Consider the following 17,533-nt stretch of genomic DNA (forward strand, 5'->3'; position numbering starts at 1 on the left):
AAAATCATGATTCTCATTTTATCCAGAATTGTGAAGCCCTAGCAGATTGGTTTCTTACTTCACTGAAAAGGTGCTACCATCAGTCGCCTGACCAACTCAACCCAGCAGGCTGCCTCAGTCTCTGAACTTCTAGTGAACTCAAAACCCACTTCCTGCGCTCTTCCTGTCCCTACAGACTTCTGCAGAGTATTCTACCTACAGTGAACCTGCAGTAATCCACATGATCAACTTATCTCTTAAATCCAGTGTCTTTCCCTCTGCCTTTAATCAAGCTCGGGTCACCCTGCTGCTGAAAGCCACACTGAGCCCCTGTTGAAAACTACCAGCTGGTCTCACTGGTTCTATTCATGTCCAAACTACTGGAGCGTGCCATCTTCAGTCAGGTCTCACAGTTAAAGCTGGGGTAGGTAATGTTGGGGAGCTAGCAAGATTTGAAAGTGGCACTCTGTTTTGGCTCCTCCCCCTCCAATCAATCTGTTTGAGACACGCCCGGGTCAAGCCCCCCACACTCCACCCCCGACCCCCACACAACCTGAACTTGCACATTGCAGCAGAAACGTTTTCCACCAACAATTTTCTCTTTCTCGGCTGGGAGGAGGCAAATAAACCGAGCCGGGTCGGGAAATCCTTCCTGCATTTTCTCAGCCAAGCTTGCCTTCAGAGTTTCTTCTTCCCTACTTTGTATTTTCATCCTAACACAACGTTTATATGCAGGGTGTGACTATTAGGTATGCACTGCTGGAGGGGGAGGAGGGGAGCCGGGAGAAGAAGCTTACGAAATATAAGAAATGATCAACTTCAATTTTTCCAGATTTACAGTAAACTGAGGGTCTAACTATATTTCTAATTGTTCATGATTACAAAATGTATAGACTACTATCAGGACAAGGAACCACTTCACCCAGAGTAACATGTCTCTGAGCAACATTACCTACTATAGCTTTAATCATTGACAACAACCTGTTAGATCCATATCAGTCTGGCTTTAGGCAAGACCACTCTACTGAAACAGACAACTAATAAATAACCAGTTCAAACTGGATCATCAGGCTCTTTGTTACCAGCAGCCTGTCACAAATACACATCATCTGTTCTCATTTCTTAAGTTTCATCTGAGAAAAACAGCACGGTTTGACAGAAAACAGGATTTTAGCAGAAACAAGGTGATTCCCAAAGAGCTGGAAACTTGTCATGATGGCTGGAGTCTTATCAGAGATGGTCTCCATGGAGATATGGCTGTCAGGAAGCCTTTTTTGGAAAGGAAACAGGGAGAAAAATCTTGATGTATGTCACATAACACAAGAACTGATGGATTGAAAATCTGTGTCAACTGGTAAGATGGAGGGATGGATCCTCCCCAAAACCCAGTTTAGGGTTTTTTGGACAGATAACAGAACAACAGGTGGAAACATCCAAAGAAGAGCTTTGGAAAGTCCTTCCAGGATTCTGGAGCTTATCTAGGTGCTTCAGATCCTGGATTTTGTGAGTATTTCCTGTAGATATAAAGAGCTGTGGGATGACATCAGGCTTATGAAACCTTTGCATTGGATCACATTCGTGGTGAAGTATGTAGATATTTACCTCATTAATAGCTGTAAGTTAAAATTACTGGATGTCAAACTATTCTTTCTTTTAACAAATCAGTTATATGGCAGTTAAAAGGTCGTAAACAAAAAAAAGTTCAACAAACATATTTGTCCTGATTCTAAATTTCAGATATCACAGAAACATCAGCCCACTGAATGTAGCGTGGTTTTTTTTTCTTTTTTTTTTCATTTGATCTGACTGAGGTTTTAAACATTTTCTGTCAAATGACTAATCAGTAATTTGCATCAATTCATCATTTTGCAGTAAAAATGGTTGGCAACTCTCTTTTAACTAAAAAAAAAACGACGACAGTCACTGAAATAACGTGAAACTAACAAAAGTAATAATAAATACATGTTTACTGAGACTTAATCAATGAAAATCAGTTATTGCTTTTGAATTGCTGTTGAATAGTCAGCAACAACAATGAATCCCTGAACTTAATGTTTTGAGACAGACTGCACCCATCGTCTCAGACTTGAAGAGGCCTTCTCCTGTTCAGCTCTGTCTACAGATATTCAATATGATTTAGAGCAGCAATCATAAAAGGTTCATTTGAAATAATCCATTTTTTTGCTCTTAGCCATTCTTGCATGTTTGGGGGTCATTATCCTGTTGGAAGACTAATGACAAAGCTGCCCCAGACATAACCGAGTTTCCTCCGTGTTTCACAGTGGGAACAGCGTTTTTGGTCTTGGTGTGCTTCATCTAGGCATCTGTGAACACAGAGCTTTAGCCAATCAGGTCCAGTTTTGTCTCATCTGTCCAAAGAACATTTTCCAACCAGATCTGTGGCTTATCAATTTGCAATGATTCAAATTCCAGTCTGAGTATTCTATGGTTTGCTTTCTACAGTCTCCCATGACGTCCCCTTCTCCTAAATAATGACAGATGGGGCGATCTGGAGCCTGTTTTGGGTTCTTTGGTTACTATCCATTTTATCCATCTATACTATTATCGTCTTGCAACCACATCCAGGGAGATGGGAGTCTCGCACATCTTGAACCTTTGAATAATGTGTGGAAAGAGTCATCACTGGAACATCACGCTGTTTGAAGATGTTCCTCTATCATTTACTCTTATCATGCTTGTGATTTTCTCCTGAGACAACACTCTCTTTGGTTCTCTGTTGGCCATGTTCGACATATTTATCATCCCTTTAAATTAGCAGACTTTTCATGCTATTAGGAAAGCACACATTATTGTCTTTATGGTCAAATAATTTTCAAGTCATCATTTTTGCTCAGGTAAAAAAAAAAGTACCATCTAAAGTTGATAGGGCAGACATTCGAATGAGACGTTGCCGATATGGAGGTCCAGCAACAGGCTCGAGGTTATGTAGAGTCACCAAAGCAGCCAGCTCATGCATAATTAATGACATTTAGAAGACTCCAGATTAGATAAAATGCAATAATGTTTAAACAGAAAGAAGAACATTGTGGACTCTTCTCCCTTTATCTAATTTCTGTAAATTCCTGCCAAACAGGCTCTTAAGTCAATAATTACAGTGAATATAAGAAGTTGTAATATTTGTCCAGTAGTTATCTGGGTGTGTGTTTACATGTTAGGTTGATATTAGTGTCACTGCGGTCTGAGTACTACAGTTCAATTTGTAAGTTTCATTAAAGAAAACTACTAATTACAGATCCTCCATAACTTTGACTTTCCTTTACACTGTTTGGCTAATGTTAGCTTAGCCAGCTAACCACTCATTAGCTTAATGTGCTACCTTGTATCAACTTGGCTTCATTAATGTTATTAGCTCTGTATTTCTGTACTTCTGTTACAACTGATGCATAATTAATATGATTATGTATGTGTTTTGGATTGACAAACTTTGGCTGCTGATGACTTGGCTAACATCACTTAGCTGAGTCAGCTGCTAACAAAAAGGTTTAACAAGTTTCAATAAAATGATCATTAACTTTGTATTTCTAAATAATAACTTCCAATAAGCATCATTAATATAACTGGCTCTACATTTCTGAACTGCTGTTATACCTGATATATTATTGATACAAACATTCTGTCGAACCTAATCCATTAATGTAATTATTGCTAACTGAATCATTGATAGCTAAGCTGCTGTCACATCTGACACATATTTATCAAATTTGTTAGGTTTGGTAATGGCGCATGTCCTTCTGCTGATGATTCAGCCTGCTGACAACATGCAGCTTAATTAGCTGCTAACAAATTAGTTTTGCCAACTTCAGAAGATTTGTTATTAGCTTTGTGTTTTATAATGATCAGCCTCAGTTTAGGCTTATTAATTTAATTAGCTCTTAATTACATCAATGAGACTAAGCTGAGCTGCTGTTATTTCTGATACGTGTTAGTATTGTTTTTGTGACGGTTCACGTTCAACTTCTTTACGCTCGGCCTGCTAATGCAACCTATTAGCTTGCTAGATTGTTTGATTTACATACAGGCGGTCCTCGGGTTACACAGTTCTCGACTTACGTCCTTTTGACTTTACGATTAAATAAATGTAAAGAAAAAAATAAACCAAGTTTCGAAGTTACGAGCTTCTGTATAAGCTCTAATGACGCGTGACGCAGAGGCTGCAATGTGAATTTATTTTATTTTAATTAAACTGTCTATTTTAAATGCTTGTACTGTTTTTCCATTAATATGATGTTTAATCCATGTATTTAGATAGCTATTTAGTGATTAAGGGGGTATTTAGGAGGTATTTAAGGGTAAAAATCCGACTAACATGGAATTTTGGGTTAAGCTGGGGCGTCGCATCACAACTTGTTTGTAAACCAAGGACCGCCTGTAATTAAATATGCATCTAGCTGACTAAATGTGTTATCTTCTTTTTAATGTCATTGCCCTCCATTCACTTATTCAACTGCTGCATGAGAGTCATGACACTGTTCACATTTAGAAGTACTAGCTAAAATCCCATCATCCACTGTACTTCATCCTCATCGTTTATCAACTTTCTATTTATTATAAAATTTCAAGCAACGGCTTTGGGCTTTCCTTTCAAACTTGCATGACATGAGTAGAAGTGTTAGTTAATAATGAGTTAATGTATAACCAAGTTACATAATCAAAGTGAAAAAATAAATTCAATCACTTTTAGTCACAAGCACTAAGAAAATCTCTGTAATTTAATACAACCACTAATGAAAACATATGTCATTACTAATGGATTACATATGAATGTGTTCTTTTCTCAGAAAATATTATAATGAGAACATGATGTTCTGCAGCGTTTTTACTGGGATTCCAAACTACAACTTCAACTAACACCACTGAAGATAGGGGGACTCCACGCATTGGAACTCAATATTTGACTATTGGCTAAGCTGGTAGAGCCGTTTGTGACCTGACGGTTGGCGGTTCGAGTCCTGCTACCCAACACTGAGGAGGATTGTTCTCTGAGAGCCGGTCCCAAGCCCAGTTAAATGCAGAGGATTGCATCAGGAAGGTTGTAAAACACACCTAAGTGATGATTTGCTGTGACGACCCCTTCAGAGGGACAAGCCAAAAGGGTCTTGTACTGCTCCTCTTTTTGAGTTTCCACCAGCACTAGATGGAAAACACGACTGGACCATGACCAGTAGCAGCAGCTGGTTCTACTGGACTTGGGTCCTAACTTTAGTTGGGTTTTCCTGAAGCAAGATTTCCTTGTGTTTTCTTACTGGTTTGCTATGGAACATTGTTTCCATCAGCCCGAGATCCCAGCTTCTTCATTACCACCAGGTTGCCGGCGATCCAGGAGTAAAGCTCAATGTAATCTGGGGGTAATGACCCGGTTAAGGCAGGAAAACTCCCCCTTCCTCCCAACTGGTTTCCTTCCAGCACAATGCTGCCGTCACCATACAGGACTGTAGGTATGGCGATAATGAGGCTATGCCCAGTGATTAGTTTAGTTTCCTTCATATAAATGTTTGGGAATTGAGTCAAATTCAAGTTCCATTATTATTTTCACAGATCAGAGGATTTAGTTTTTCATGGTTGTTGGCTGTCATCAGAAAAACTCACAGTGGTCAGACATTCAGGGAACAGCTTTGTCCAACCACACCAGTCTGCAGCCCTCTGCTCACAACAGATCTCTGGGTCTCATTCATGGTGGCCTCTGACATGTTGGTGTGTTGTTTGAGCAAATCTGTGCTCAAAAAGCTGCTAAATGTTGCATTGAAGTCTAAAATGTAGCTAAAACTTATTAAAGTTGGACACAATAAGCATTCATGACTGCTTATTGATTTCATCTGTTGCATTAAGATGGGATGGAGAGATGTATTAGAGTTTTACAGGTATGAAAAAAACTAATAAATGAACATGTACACTGTTGTCCAACAGGATCCAGGTGGCCTGCCTGAATAAGAACGCATGATGTGCTTTATTAAATTATTATAATAAGCTCTCTGCTGCAATAATGACATAAAAAAATTAATACAGACAGAGAAGTATCGCCGCAGTTCAAAGCACAATGATGTCTACATCTCATCCAGTCAGATTTGATTCCCAGTAGAACATAAACAACATATTAGAGGCTAAAACGGAGAAATTTCACCGTTTTATGGAAAATATTATGAGCTGATTGTGAATCTGATGGCAGCAACACAAAAGTAGTTCCAGGATGATGTTTAGCATCGTTAGCATCTCCTCTTCTTCTAACATCTGTCTGTAAACATCTGGGAAGTGAGGAAACCAGCTGGAGTTTTAGGAGAGGAATGTTGTCCCATTCTGGTCTGATGCAGGATTCCAGCTAATTACTAGATTTCTGCTTCCATGATGCTCGAAATGTTTTGTACTGGTGAAACTGGACTGCAGCAGACCAGCTGTCCTGTTCCACCATGCTGCTGTGATGATGCAGGATGTGGTTCAGCATGGTGGAACCTGCAAGGTCTTCCCTGAAAGAGACGTTGTCTGGATGGGAGCAGATGTTTCAGCATTGATGGAGCTTCCCAGATGTGGAAGCTGCCCACGCCATCGGCACTAATGCAACCCCATCCCATCAGAGATGCAGGCTGATAACAAGCTGGATGCTCCCTCTCCTCTTTAGTCTGCAGGACACGCCGTCCATGCTGTCCACAAACTATTCCACATCTTCATCCAGGTTTCCACTCAGAACATTTTAGATGAGCTTTGGTCCAGAGAAGACGGCGTGTTTCTGGATCCTCTTCACATATGATGGAGCTTTAACCTGCATGTGTGGGTTTCAGGCTGAACTGGGTTCACACTGGTTTCTGGAGTCTTCCTGAGTCCATTCACTGGCTTCCAGTAGAAGCCAGTGAATGTCATGACAGACGGAGGATGGAAAACTAAATATTGCGATAAGAAGCTGGTAGTGGAAACATGTGTAATTAAAAAAGCTCTCAAAAAGTTTTAATGCTCTCATGAGGAGGTTTTTTAGATGCTTTGATATAAAATATATTGCATTAGTGTAATGGCAACACTTTTTATGCACTTATGCGTGACATGAGGGTCACGTGACCAGTTCATGTCAGGTAACGATGGAACGGTACGGATGGCCGGAAGACAAGACAGAAAAGCTTTTACAAATGATTAAAGAAAAAAAAAACTCCCATGTTTGATATGAAACAACAGCGACATGCAGAGTTTTACGACGCATTGGACAGAAAAATGAGGGAGAAGGGCTTTGAAAAGCAGCGGCAAATCCACAGCAGCAAACAGAAAACCCTGAAACGTCGCTACATGACAGCCGCAATTCTCGTCACATCACGAAATCTTATAACAACTCAATGGAAACACCTGAAAACCATGACTGGAGTTTGTTGAAATTTGAAAATATCTATTTATCATTGAATGATGATTTGTGGAAGTCTTCCTGAATCCGTGCAATGGTTTCCAGTAAAGAATCATGACTGGTTTGAATGTAGTGATGCCTGAGACCCCAAGATCACCAGCATCGAGTCTGACCTTTAGCCTTGCCACATGCGTACAGAGATTCCTCCCAATTCTCTGAATCTTTTAACGATATCAAACTGTAAATGGTGGCATCTTAAAATCTTTACCATTTTACACTTTTATGAATTTATTTAATAATTTTGAGAATAAAAAGACTCCTTTGTTTCAGATTGGTGAAGTTCTGTCATTTTACTGACCTGTTGCTAATTAAACTAGTTGTCAAATGCTCCTTAAGTTGTTTTTTATTTGCACAAATGACTTTTCCAGCCTTCTGCTGCTTCCATCAGTCCTGAAAAGAGCTTGTATTTTCCAGGAAACCCTAAATGCCTCAGTTCCAACATCTGACAAGTTGCTTATGTTCTGCTGGGAATAGAATATGAGATGGTGAGATATGCAAACCATTGCATTCTGCTTTTATTTGCATTTTTCACTCTGCCAGAACTTTTCAGGAATCAGGGTTGCAGTTTAGTTATGTGTAAAACAGATAATCTTCTACCACAACATCATAAAGCTGAGCTACAAGCATCTTGGCCTGGGGATCAATTTAAACAGACTTTAAACACTCAAAGTCTGTTTTTATGTGTCTTCAACAACAAATGCTATCAAGATTAGTGTTCACGTTGTATTCATGGTTAAGTCTGAGCTATTAAATGAAAGAAATTTAGTTTATTAATTAGTTATTATGCATTATTTACCTAAATATCTCTGTCCAGGTGAAGTTTTGACTTGTTTTAACTCTAGATACCTGCAGTGGTCCACGTCCTGCAGCCCAGTAAATCAGGTTGGATCTTTGTGCATGTCTAACTGGGCTGCAACAGTTGGATGGATGTGTGCAGATTGTGACTCACCCTAACGTGCTGATGAAGCCATTCACCGACCCCTCCGCGTACAGAGACACGATATCCCCGATGTGGAGGAAGCTGGAGGCAGAGTCGGACATCCTGCAGCCGGGCTAAGCTCCTCCAGCGGCAGGTAGAGCCGTTCCGGAAGGACAGGTCAGTCCCTGCAGCAGCTGGGTCTCCAGAGAGAAGCCAGAAAACTGATCTGCATTCAGGTTGCTTCACTCCTGCCGCCTGCACGGACTCGCCGGCGGGTTCTGCATGCCAGGAGACACCGCCAACACCTCCGCGCAACTTTGGAGAAAGTGCGGAACAGCGCAGCAGCTGGGTCCCCGCGGCCGCTGGCGTGTCGTGGGGGAGGAGGGGGTCCTCCGTGGGACGACCCTGCAGGTTCAAGTGGGCTCAGCGGGGTTCAGGGCTCGCAGCTCGGTCCGGCTCTGTCTCCTCCCTCCGCTCCGCTTTTCGACACTTCGGCATTAAAAACCAGGAAGTGAGTCGAGGCGCTGATAAGACTTGAAGAAAGAAAAGCTGCCAAACACACGCGCGCGCGTGCACACACACCCACCCGCCCCTGTCGTCCTATTTTACAGTCAGCAACCAGAACGAGTTCAGCGTTTCTGGAAACTAAACTCAAAGGGAGTTTTTATCTACATGTAAGAGGTGAAGAACCAGGGCCGGATTAAAAGTGCACAGGTCCCCGGGCTCAGGGGCCCCCCTTCCCCACCGCAACATGGTGAAAATTGCATAGATGTATAGTAACAAAGTATAACTACGTCGCTACTGTACTGTATCTCTATTTTATTGAAGTATTACTTTTTCTCTCCTACTTCTACTTTTACTCCACTACATATTTTGGATCACTATGATACTTTTACTCAGATATATTTTTATTGTCTCGTTATTCGTTATAACCATAGACTGTATAAAGAGATGGACGTAGCCTCCATGACGTCACCCATAGGTTTCTGAAGAGCTGAATTTAAAGTGGAACTACAATGTGCATTTCAGGCTAATTTATTTTTATTTCTGAGACCAGAAGGGCTGGGATTGATCGAGTTATTGTCACAAATGGCTTTATTTACTTCAGACCGACCCTCTCCGTAGGCTGTCAGATCAGCCTGTGGGCAAAACGAGTGGATTGAGACTCTTCCGCATTAAGCCCCGCCTCCCGCCACTGCACTACATCGGGAGCGCGCACCGCACCTGCTTTCACCGTCATTGTAACATCTCATAAACAGAAGGATTAGGCTCATATGAACTCAGTTAAATACCATGTCAACACATAGCATACAGCCCTACATGTTGGAACCTGAATCAGAGCCTGAAAATGAAGTGGAAAACAGCAACCCACAGCAACGAATGCAGCAGGATGTCTCTCTTTGGTAAACTCACCAGCCATCGTTGGAAATAACTTTATCCCACGTTTTCCACCCGCCTGATGTATTTGTACATGCCCTTGTTAACCAGTAGAAGGTAACCAATCACCGAACCTTATCCCCCGGGACGTCACAAGGATTTCCAAGTAGAAAAAACTATCTAATACGACATGTTTTTCGTCGCCATGGAAACCGAACGGAGAGCGTGCTGGAACTCAAACTCAAACTCAAACATGCGTTTAGGTGACAAAAAACGGTGGCGTTCACATGTCTGATGAGGATTCAACACTGTAACACTGTAGAAAGCTCAGAAAACTCCAAATCCCATCATAGCACCCCTTTAAACTCGGTGGGCGGTTCCTACCATCGCCATTTTGGCAGAGGAATGCACGTCGTCTCACCAGGAAAATACAAATATGGGCAAAGAGGTGGCGCTGAGAGGGGGGCTGTGAGTGTCATGGTGGATGATTGACATCGAGCGAACTCCAAGCTATCTGTAGCTAAGAGCTAACCGAGCTAAGCCGGAGATAACAGGAGCTAACCAGCTAAAGGAGGTAAGCAGGCTCAATCTAAGTCACATTGTTAACCGGCTAAAAACCGCGGTTGTTCTATGTTCTTCTGACTTGAAGTGGAAGATCAAGTACCTGTCAATCAAAAAGACATGCCCCTAAATATGCCGAACTTCGAGATTAAATTACTTTTAAACAGGCGAGTTAGAAAAAAATTCACTCCCCCCACAATTGTCATGAAGGTGAACCTGATCTATTAAACTGAAAATTGATTTTTGAACCAGGCTGTAAACATGTTTATTCCTGCTGTGAAGTTGGTCTTTTTAACATGGGAGTCTATGGGGAAACCCTAGTGGATGAAGGGGGAACTGCAGTTTTATGCACTTCCGCGTAGGCTTCACTTTTAACTGCCGGAGGCTTCATCTTTCTTATACGGTCTATCGTTACAACAGCAAAAAAAACAAAAACAAAAAAAACTTCAAGAACACTTTAACTTCATTCAAAGTACTTGTACTTTTACTTAAGTCTTGATTTCTAGTACTTTATACATGTCTGGACTTATGTGAATGATACACAGTGAAACGACATTTCTAACATCTCTCAGCCAGTAGTATCAATAGCAATACCATGGACACTGTAGTGTAACTATGTGGCTTTCATGTACATGTTTCATGTCCAAACTGCTGATGTTTGCCCTACGTGGGCCCCAAGTGGGCTTGGGCCCCCAGGCCTGTGCCCATAATGTATATTGGATAATCCGCCCTTGTGAAGAACCCAAACCAGCGGAACGGAGCAGCATTTTTTACTTTTAATCCAAGATGTTTGTTTTTTCTCAATTTCATGTTTGCAACACTGAAGAAAAGACACAAATATGATGATTTGGTCCCAAATCAGCACCAGCTGAGGATCAAACATGTCGGGAAGATCTCTAGTTTGTCTCCAAACCTGAGAAAATCATAAAGTTTGAAACATGTTAAAGTTACGCAACAAAGATCGGTTTGCATAATTCTCCCTGTACAGTCAGAATACCACGAAACTCATTTCTGCTTGTAAAGGACAAGCGAGCAAATCTAAAGCTCGTTGGATTTTCTGCCAGAACACAGAACTTTGTTTTTGTTCTCGACACGACTAAAAGAAAAGTGTGTTCTGGGCAAAGGCGTCGCGAGACCTCTTAAGACGTTGCCGGGCCCCGTCTAATTCCTGGTGTTGACACCACAGCAAGGCACTCCAGCATGTAAATTCAAATGATGCAGTTTTATGGAAATAAAAGCTCCAGTTTGCTCCAAGTTCTCATTTTACAGTAATTATGGATGTTCTTCAGGCTCCTTTAAAACCCCATCTGCACCAGCTGTTTCCTGATGAGCGATTTTTTTCATCAGGAAAATTAAAACTCAGGTAAAAAGAAAAGAAAGAAGAAGAAGAGAAAATGAAGTGAGAAGCTTCCTGATGTCTTTAAGAGGAGGTGAGCAGCACATCTGGAGCAGCTGTCTGAGTTGTTATTACCGAGTTGTTACCCAAAATCCTTCCACTCTGACATGTAAAAACTGTCGGACTTTTCATCGACATTTAGTCCCTTTCTCAGTGAGTATATTCCACCATTGAGGCCAGAATGAGCAATGAGTCAGATTTAATGTCTCATAATAAACAGTATTAGCTTGAAAAATGGTGATTTTATAACAATAACTAATAGTTATTTAGTTGTTGAATTAAATGGATCAACTAGAAGGTTTGGGCTTCCCAGCAAAGATACATGAAGATGACAGTAAAACAGGTTCAGCATCGAACATGACTCGTCTGCAGGATGAATTCCAACTTTTATAACATATTTGTTGGAACGCATATTTATACTTATTATTATTATTCCTAATATTTAGCTTTTGTTATGCTGTTTTTTTTAAAAGCAAACTTCCACATTCATGTGAGAGAGAGAGAGAGAGAGAGAGAGAGCAACCAAAATGACATCATCACTGCATTTCCCACAACAGTCTGATTTTCTTTTGAAGGTTTTTCCTAACTTGAATCCATAATAATCCATTCATTTGATCAGATTATAAATCTCTTTTAGTCTCTTCTGGTTGAAAGTGAATGAAAATTCTGGCCCTCTTGTTTTGTTAAATAAAAAAAGTACTAAGAATAACGTGTAAAGTTAGCTACAGAGAACATAGAGATATACTCCTTATTTTATCTGGTTCATTGAAAATAAAGGATTTAATTGAGTTACAAATAATAATCATAATGATAATAATCATAATAAAAGTAATATTAATAATAATGTATAAAACAAAGAACAAAAATGTATCTGAGCAACTACAGAATTTGTTTCCTGGACTAACCACAAAGCAGACCTGTATTTCTGTTGCAGGCGTTACAGTATGAAAAGTTGTACAACTATTGTTTCAGAAAATGTTGAAAATGAGAAAATGAGTTGCAATGTTTTTGAGGAGGAAATTGAACTTTTGCTATTATTATTTTTTCTATTATTTATTTTTTTCCATTTCATGTGAGGCTGTAGCTCAGGAGGAGGAGTAGTTGTCTTTCAATTGGCACGTTGGGAGTTCGATTCCAGGTTTGCCCTGACTATGTGCCGAAGTGTCGTTGGGCAAGACACTGGACCCTAAGTTGCCGTCCAATGTGTCTATCGGGGTATGAGTCGCTTTGGATAAAAACAAACTGCCAAATGGCTGTAGAATAAAGTGTTATTGGTGTTAGTTTTGGCACCAAACAGAAGGTGATGTTTAGAAAGGTTCATTAGTTTTCTTCTACCTGCTCATTTTCATTTGTGGTGCAGCAGAAAGTAGAAACAGATGTCAACTAATTTATATAAACCATGAATGGGATAAAATAAATTAAAAAAACATATAAAGGAGGATTTTTTTTCACTAATTTTCCTGCAGCATATTAAATTCCAGCTGTTCATGAGTCCTTATGTCCGTCACATCTGGAATATTCATCCCCAGACTGGACTCACATTTAGAAAAAGAGTCGCTATTTTCTCATCATGTCTGCCTGGATTTTCTGTGGCAAAGTAATTGGGAAGAACTCATTTTTACCAAATCATGTATTATTCCCCATGTAGCCTTTATATCATTCCTGCTTTTATTCAGTAATCACTAAAATATTCCTTTTCTGTCTTATAGAAATAATTCTTACAGGGATTTTGTCGTCTTTCTGCCGTCATTGAGACGTTGAAAGAATCCTTCTTGGTCCGTCTCCTCGTTCTACAGTTGTTTTTTCATACAAGCTTATTAATAACCTCATGCAGGACTACGTTAGACCGCGTTCACATTATTTACATAAACATCATCCGGCTTTAATGTTCCTGCTCTCTAGAATCCCACCAAGCCCTTGAGTGATCCGTCCCTTAGAGGCTTTTCTGTGATGACTCCTGTTTTGTTGTAGTGATAACGATCAGAAGCTGTCAACACGTTAATGATCGCTGACATCCATCATCCAGATCCTACTTTCACCCAATTCCTCTGACACACTAGTGGGAATGTTTTGAATAGTTGTTGCACTCTGAGAACTGGTTCCTCCAGATGTAAAGTCTCTACGTAGAGACACACGTATTACGGATCCTCATGATTTTATCAGGAATGATCCAGCAGCCTGGTGTTCTACAAACACAACTGATCATGATGTTTTAGTTTTTACAACCATGATTTCCACTGGAAATATTTCTTTAGCATTGTTGACAACAGTTTCCATCAGTCCAACAATATTACATTTTATATTCAGGCATGCATTCAGAGCGAGTTTATCATCCAGACAGACTCCGAAGCTGCTTTGGACATGAGAAGGCAAACAGCTCAGACATAAGATGATCACATTTCAGGTCATTACGAAGTTAAACCTCGTCTTTCTTACTGGTTTTTTTCATACAATGTTCTGTGATGAGAACATCGTATGAAATTCTTGTGATTTCCTCAAAAATGACAACCGATGTTTTTTCTAAGATGCCATTTGCAGAAGTTCGTGGCTTTTTAAAGTAAACCGCAGCTTTCTGTAAGACAGCAGAAAACCACACATGTATGTTTCAACCCAGCAGATGTGCAGACAAGATGTGTGTGCAGTCATGCTGACTGGACTTCCTGTTTCAGCTGTAAGTCAGCAGAAAGCAGGCAGGGTGCAGGACCGGGTCGGACCAGTCAGGGGTCAAAGCCCATGCAGCAGCGCAGGGACCAGGTTGTGTTGCCATGCAACACAATTCAAGCACTCCTGCATGTAAGAGCCGTGTTATTTTTACCTGTTACTCCTGCACCTGAACACTGGACTGAGACAGAACCTGTCAATGGAAAGAAACCTAAAGACACACATCTGTCAGCCACATTTTAGCATGTAAGTCCCAAACAGGATGTCCATCCATCCATTTTCTTCACCCATTAGTCCCATTCAGGGTCGCAGGAAGCTGGATCTATCCCAGCAATCACTGGGTGAGAGGCAGGTACACCTGGACAGGTTGCCAGTCCATCACAGGACCAACGCAAAGAGACAAACAACCACATCTGAGAACGATTTAAAGTAACTAATTAACCTAACATGCATGTGTTCGGACGGCAGGAGGAAGTCAGAGTAGAGAACCCGGACATACACGGGGAGAACATGCAAACTCCACACAGACAGACCACCGTTCAGCTGAACCAGTGACATTGAGGCTGCAGGACTAACCACTACGTCGCCGTGCAGCCTCGAACAGGATGTCGCACAGTAACATGACTTACGTCCGCAGGAACTTTGACTAGAGCTGAAACGACCGTGCCTCCATAGATTTATCTGATATACTGTAAAATAAATACTGAACCTATTTTTAACTCTGAGTAAAACTTTGACTTATAAAATAAACATATTAAGTGGCTTGAGCAGATTTAATTTTTTTTATTTTGCTTAACAAGATAGTTACAATGGTTTAAAATGAACATTAAAACCATCTAAATATACAGTGATGCTTATGTCAGGTATGGTAAAAGTTATCAATATGAATTTCATTGGAATTGGAAACATTCTCATGAGTAAGTAACCTGAGTGTACACGGAAATGCCAAAAAATCTCAAACATCTATATGTTCCCTGCTAATGAGACAGCACGGTGGAGTAGTGGTTAATACTGTGGCCTCACAGCAAGAAGGTCACTGGTTCAATCCTTGGCTGGTTTGGTCAGTGGCCTTTCTGTGTGGAGTTTGCATGTTCTCCCCGTGTATGCATGGGTTCTCTCTGGGTACTCCGGCTTCCTCCCACCATCCAAACATGATAGGTTAATTGGTCACTCTAAATTGCCCCTAGGAGTGAGTGTGAGTGTGGTTGTTCATCTCTCTGTGTGGCCCTGCGATGGACTGGCAAGCTGTCCAGGGTGTACCCTGCCTGTCACCCAAAGCCAGCTGGGATAGGCTCCAGCTTCCCTGCGACCCTGAATTGGAATAAGCAGTTTGGAAAATGAATGAATGAAATTGGAAACATTCTCATGAGTAAGTAACCTGAGTGTACACGGAAATGCCAAAAAATCTCAAACATTTATATGTTCCCTGCTAATGAAACAGCACGGTGGAGTAGTGGTTAATACTGTGGCCTCACAGCAAGGTCACTGGTTTGAGCCTTTTCTGGGGGGGGGGGTTCATTGTTATGATCACTTATCATGTGAAAGTAAGTTTCTTTGGATAAAAAGCAATTGCAAACATATATATATATATATATATATATATATATATATATATATATATATATACAGATCAATCATGTTGAGCTGGGCTTGGGTCCAGAGTTTGGCTTGGTTTTCCTGGGTAAGTCTTGTGTTTTCTTACTGGTTTGGTCTTCTGATGAAGATGTAAAATGTTTTCAACAGGATCCAGGTGAACGCATGATGTGCATTTTCAAGTTATTATTATCACAACTTTGCTGCAAAGATTACGTAAAAATGAACACAGACAGAAAAGTATTTGCTGCAGTCGCTGCAACGTTGCGTTAATGTAAATAGACCAGAATCTCATCAGCTCATGTTTCATTCTCAGCAGAACATAAACAACATATCAAAATTAGTTGGTAAGACATGAAAGAATTACATTTTATATTATGAATTCTTTCTGAAATCAAAACTGATCAATAAAACAAATCAAACTATAACATCTAAACCACATCTTTTGAGATTTTCCATCAATGACACATAAAAAATAAAAAATATTTATTATGATAATTGTCACTTATTGGTTTTTATTTCGACAGACTATATGAATCTTTTTCTTAAACTGGTCTTTAAGTCCTTGGCAGCTGCTTCTTTCCTAAAGGCTGATGCTAAAGTTAGCGCTCTGTTTAATATGCAGAAAGCATCACTCTTTAACCCAACTGCAGCAATCTGCAGTCAGCTCGTGCCACCCGTCCTGCCCATTCACAGATTTATTAGTCTTCTTTCTGTTTTTGAAGTTTTATGAAGCAGGCTCTCTGAAATTGGCTAGTCTCCACGGTGACGTAAAAGTTAGTCCAACAACTTGTTTGTTTCTCATGAGGCATAAAACATCCACCGGGAAAAATGCTACTAGAATTCTGATGGGCTACAAACATCAAGACATAAACGCTCCAACCTTATATATGTATATAATGTATGTATGTATGTATATATATTTATATTTATACAGTATATTTATACTATATTTATACAGTTTTACAGGGCAGCATAATTACCTCCACAAGGTAATTATGATAAGTTAACTTTAAGTTATGGATGGATTTTCATAAAATTTTCGGGACTTGTTGGAAATGTGAAAATGAATAACTGGTTTAGTTCTGGTGGTGATCCGGCCCGTCGTTTGGATTCAGGATGTTTTTTTTGAAGGATTTTTTTAACATTGTGGTTGGCGGAGGTTTACGTTCTCGGAGTGTTTTTCTAGTTTGTCTGTTTGCCTTTTTGTTTGTTTGTCTTTAATATAACTCAAAAAGTTATGGACAGATTTTCATGAAATTTTCGGGGCTTGTTGGAAATGTGAAAAAGAAGAACTGATTTAATTTTGGTGGTGATTCGGATCACCATTTGGAGGTGGAGGTTTATGTTCTATGAGTTTTTTTCCAGGTAACTTTTGAATTGCACAATTTTGATGCAAAACTTTATTTTCCAATTTGTACACTGTATCTCTATATTGATAAATTAATAAATGTAAAAAAGAAAGAGTCAGCTGTTGTCAAGAGAAAGCCAGCAACTATTCCTGTGTTTTATTCAGCATACAGTTGCAATAAACGGCAAAATATTGAAAGCTGATCGTGTGGAATTACATTTCACAAGCTCGAATAATAATTTATTTGACCAGATAAAAATAGATAAATCCAAAAAACTGGTGAAGTTATTGTTGTGGTTG

The 17,533-nt window shown here is 40.1% G+C and overlaps 1 protein-coding gene across 1 annotated transcript in view; it reads right to left on the reverse strand.

The window, feature by feature from the left end:
* itpr3 (inositol 1,4,5-trisphosphate receptor, type 3) overlaps positions 1–8,416 on the reverse strand; it is a gene marked incomplete at its 5' end in the record, with an annotated part of 114,363 nt that extends 105,947 nt beyond the window's left edge. The window contains one exon of the mRNA XM_079239155.1: positions 8,325–8,416. Coding sequence (XP_079095281.1) covers positions 8,325–8,416 — 92 coding nt within the window. The remainder of the gene's footprint in view (positions 1–8,324) is intronic.
* Between the last annotated feature and the right edge of the window lie 9,117 nt (positions 8,417–17,533).

Source organism: Telmatherina bonti (genome assembly GCF_933228915.1).
Source record: "Telmatherina bonti genome assembly, chromosome: 4".
Lineage (NCBI taxonomy): Eukaryota > Metazoa > Chordata > Actinopteri > Atheriniformes > Telmatherinidae > Telmatherina > Telmatherina bonti.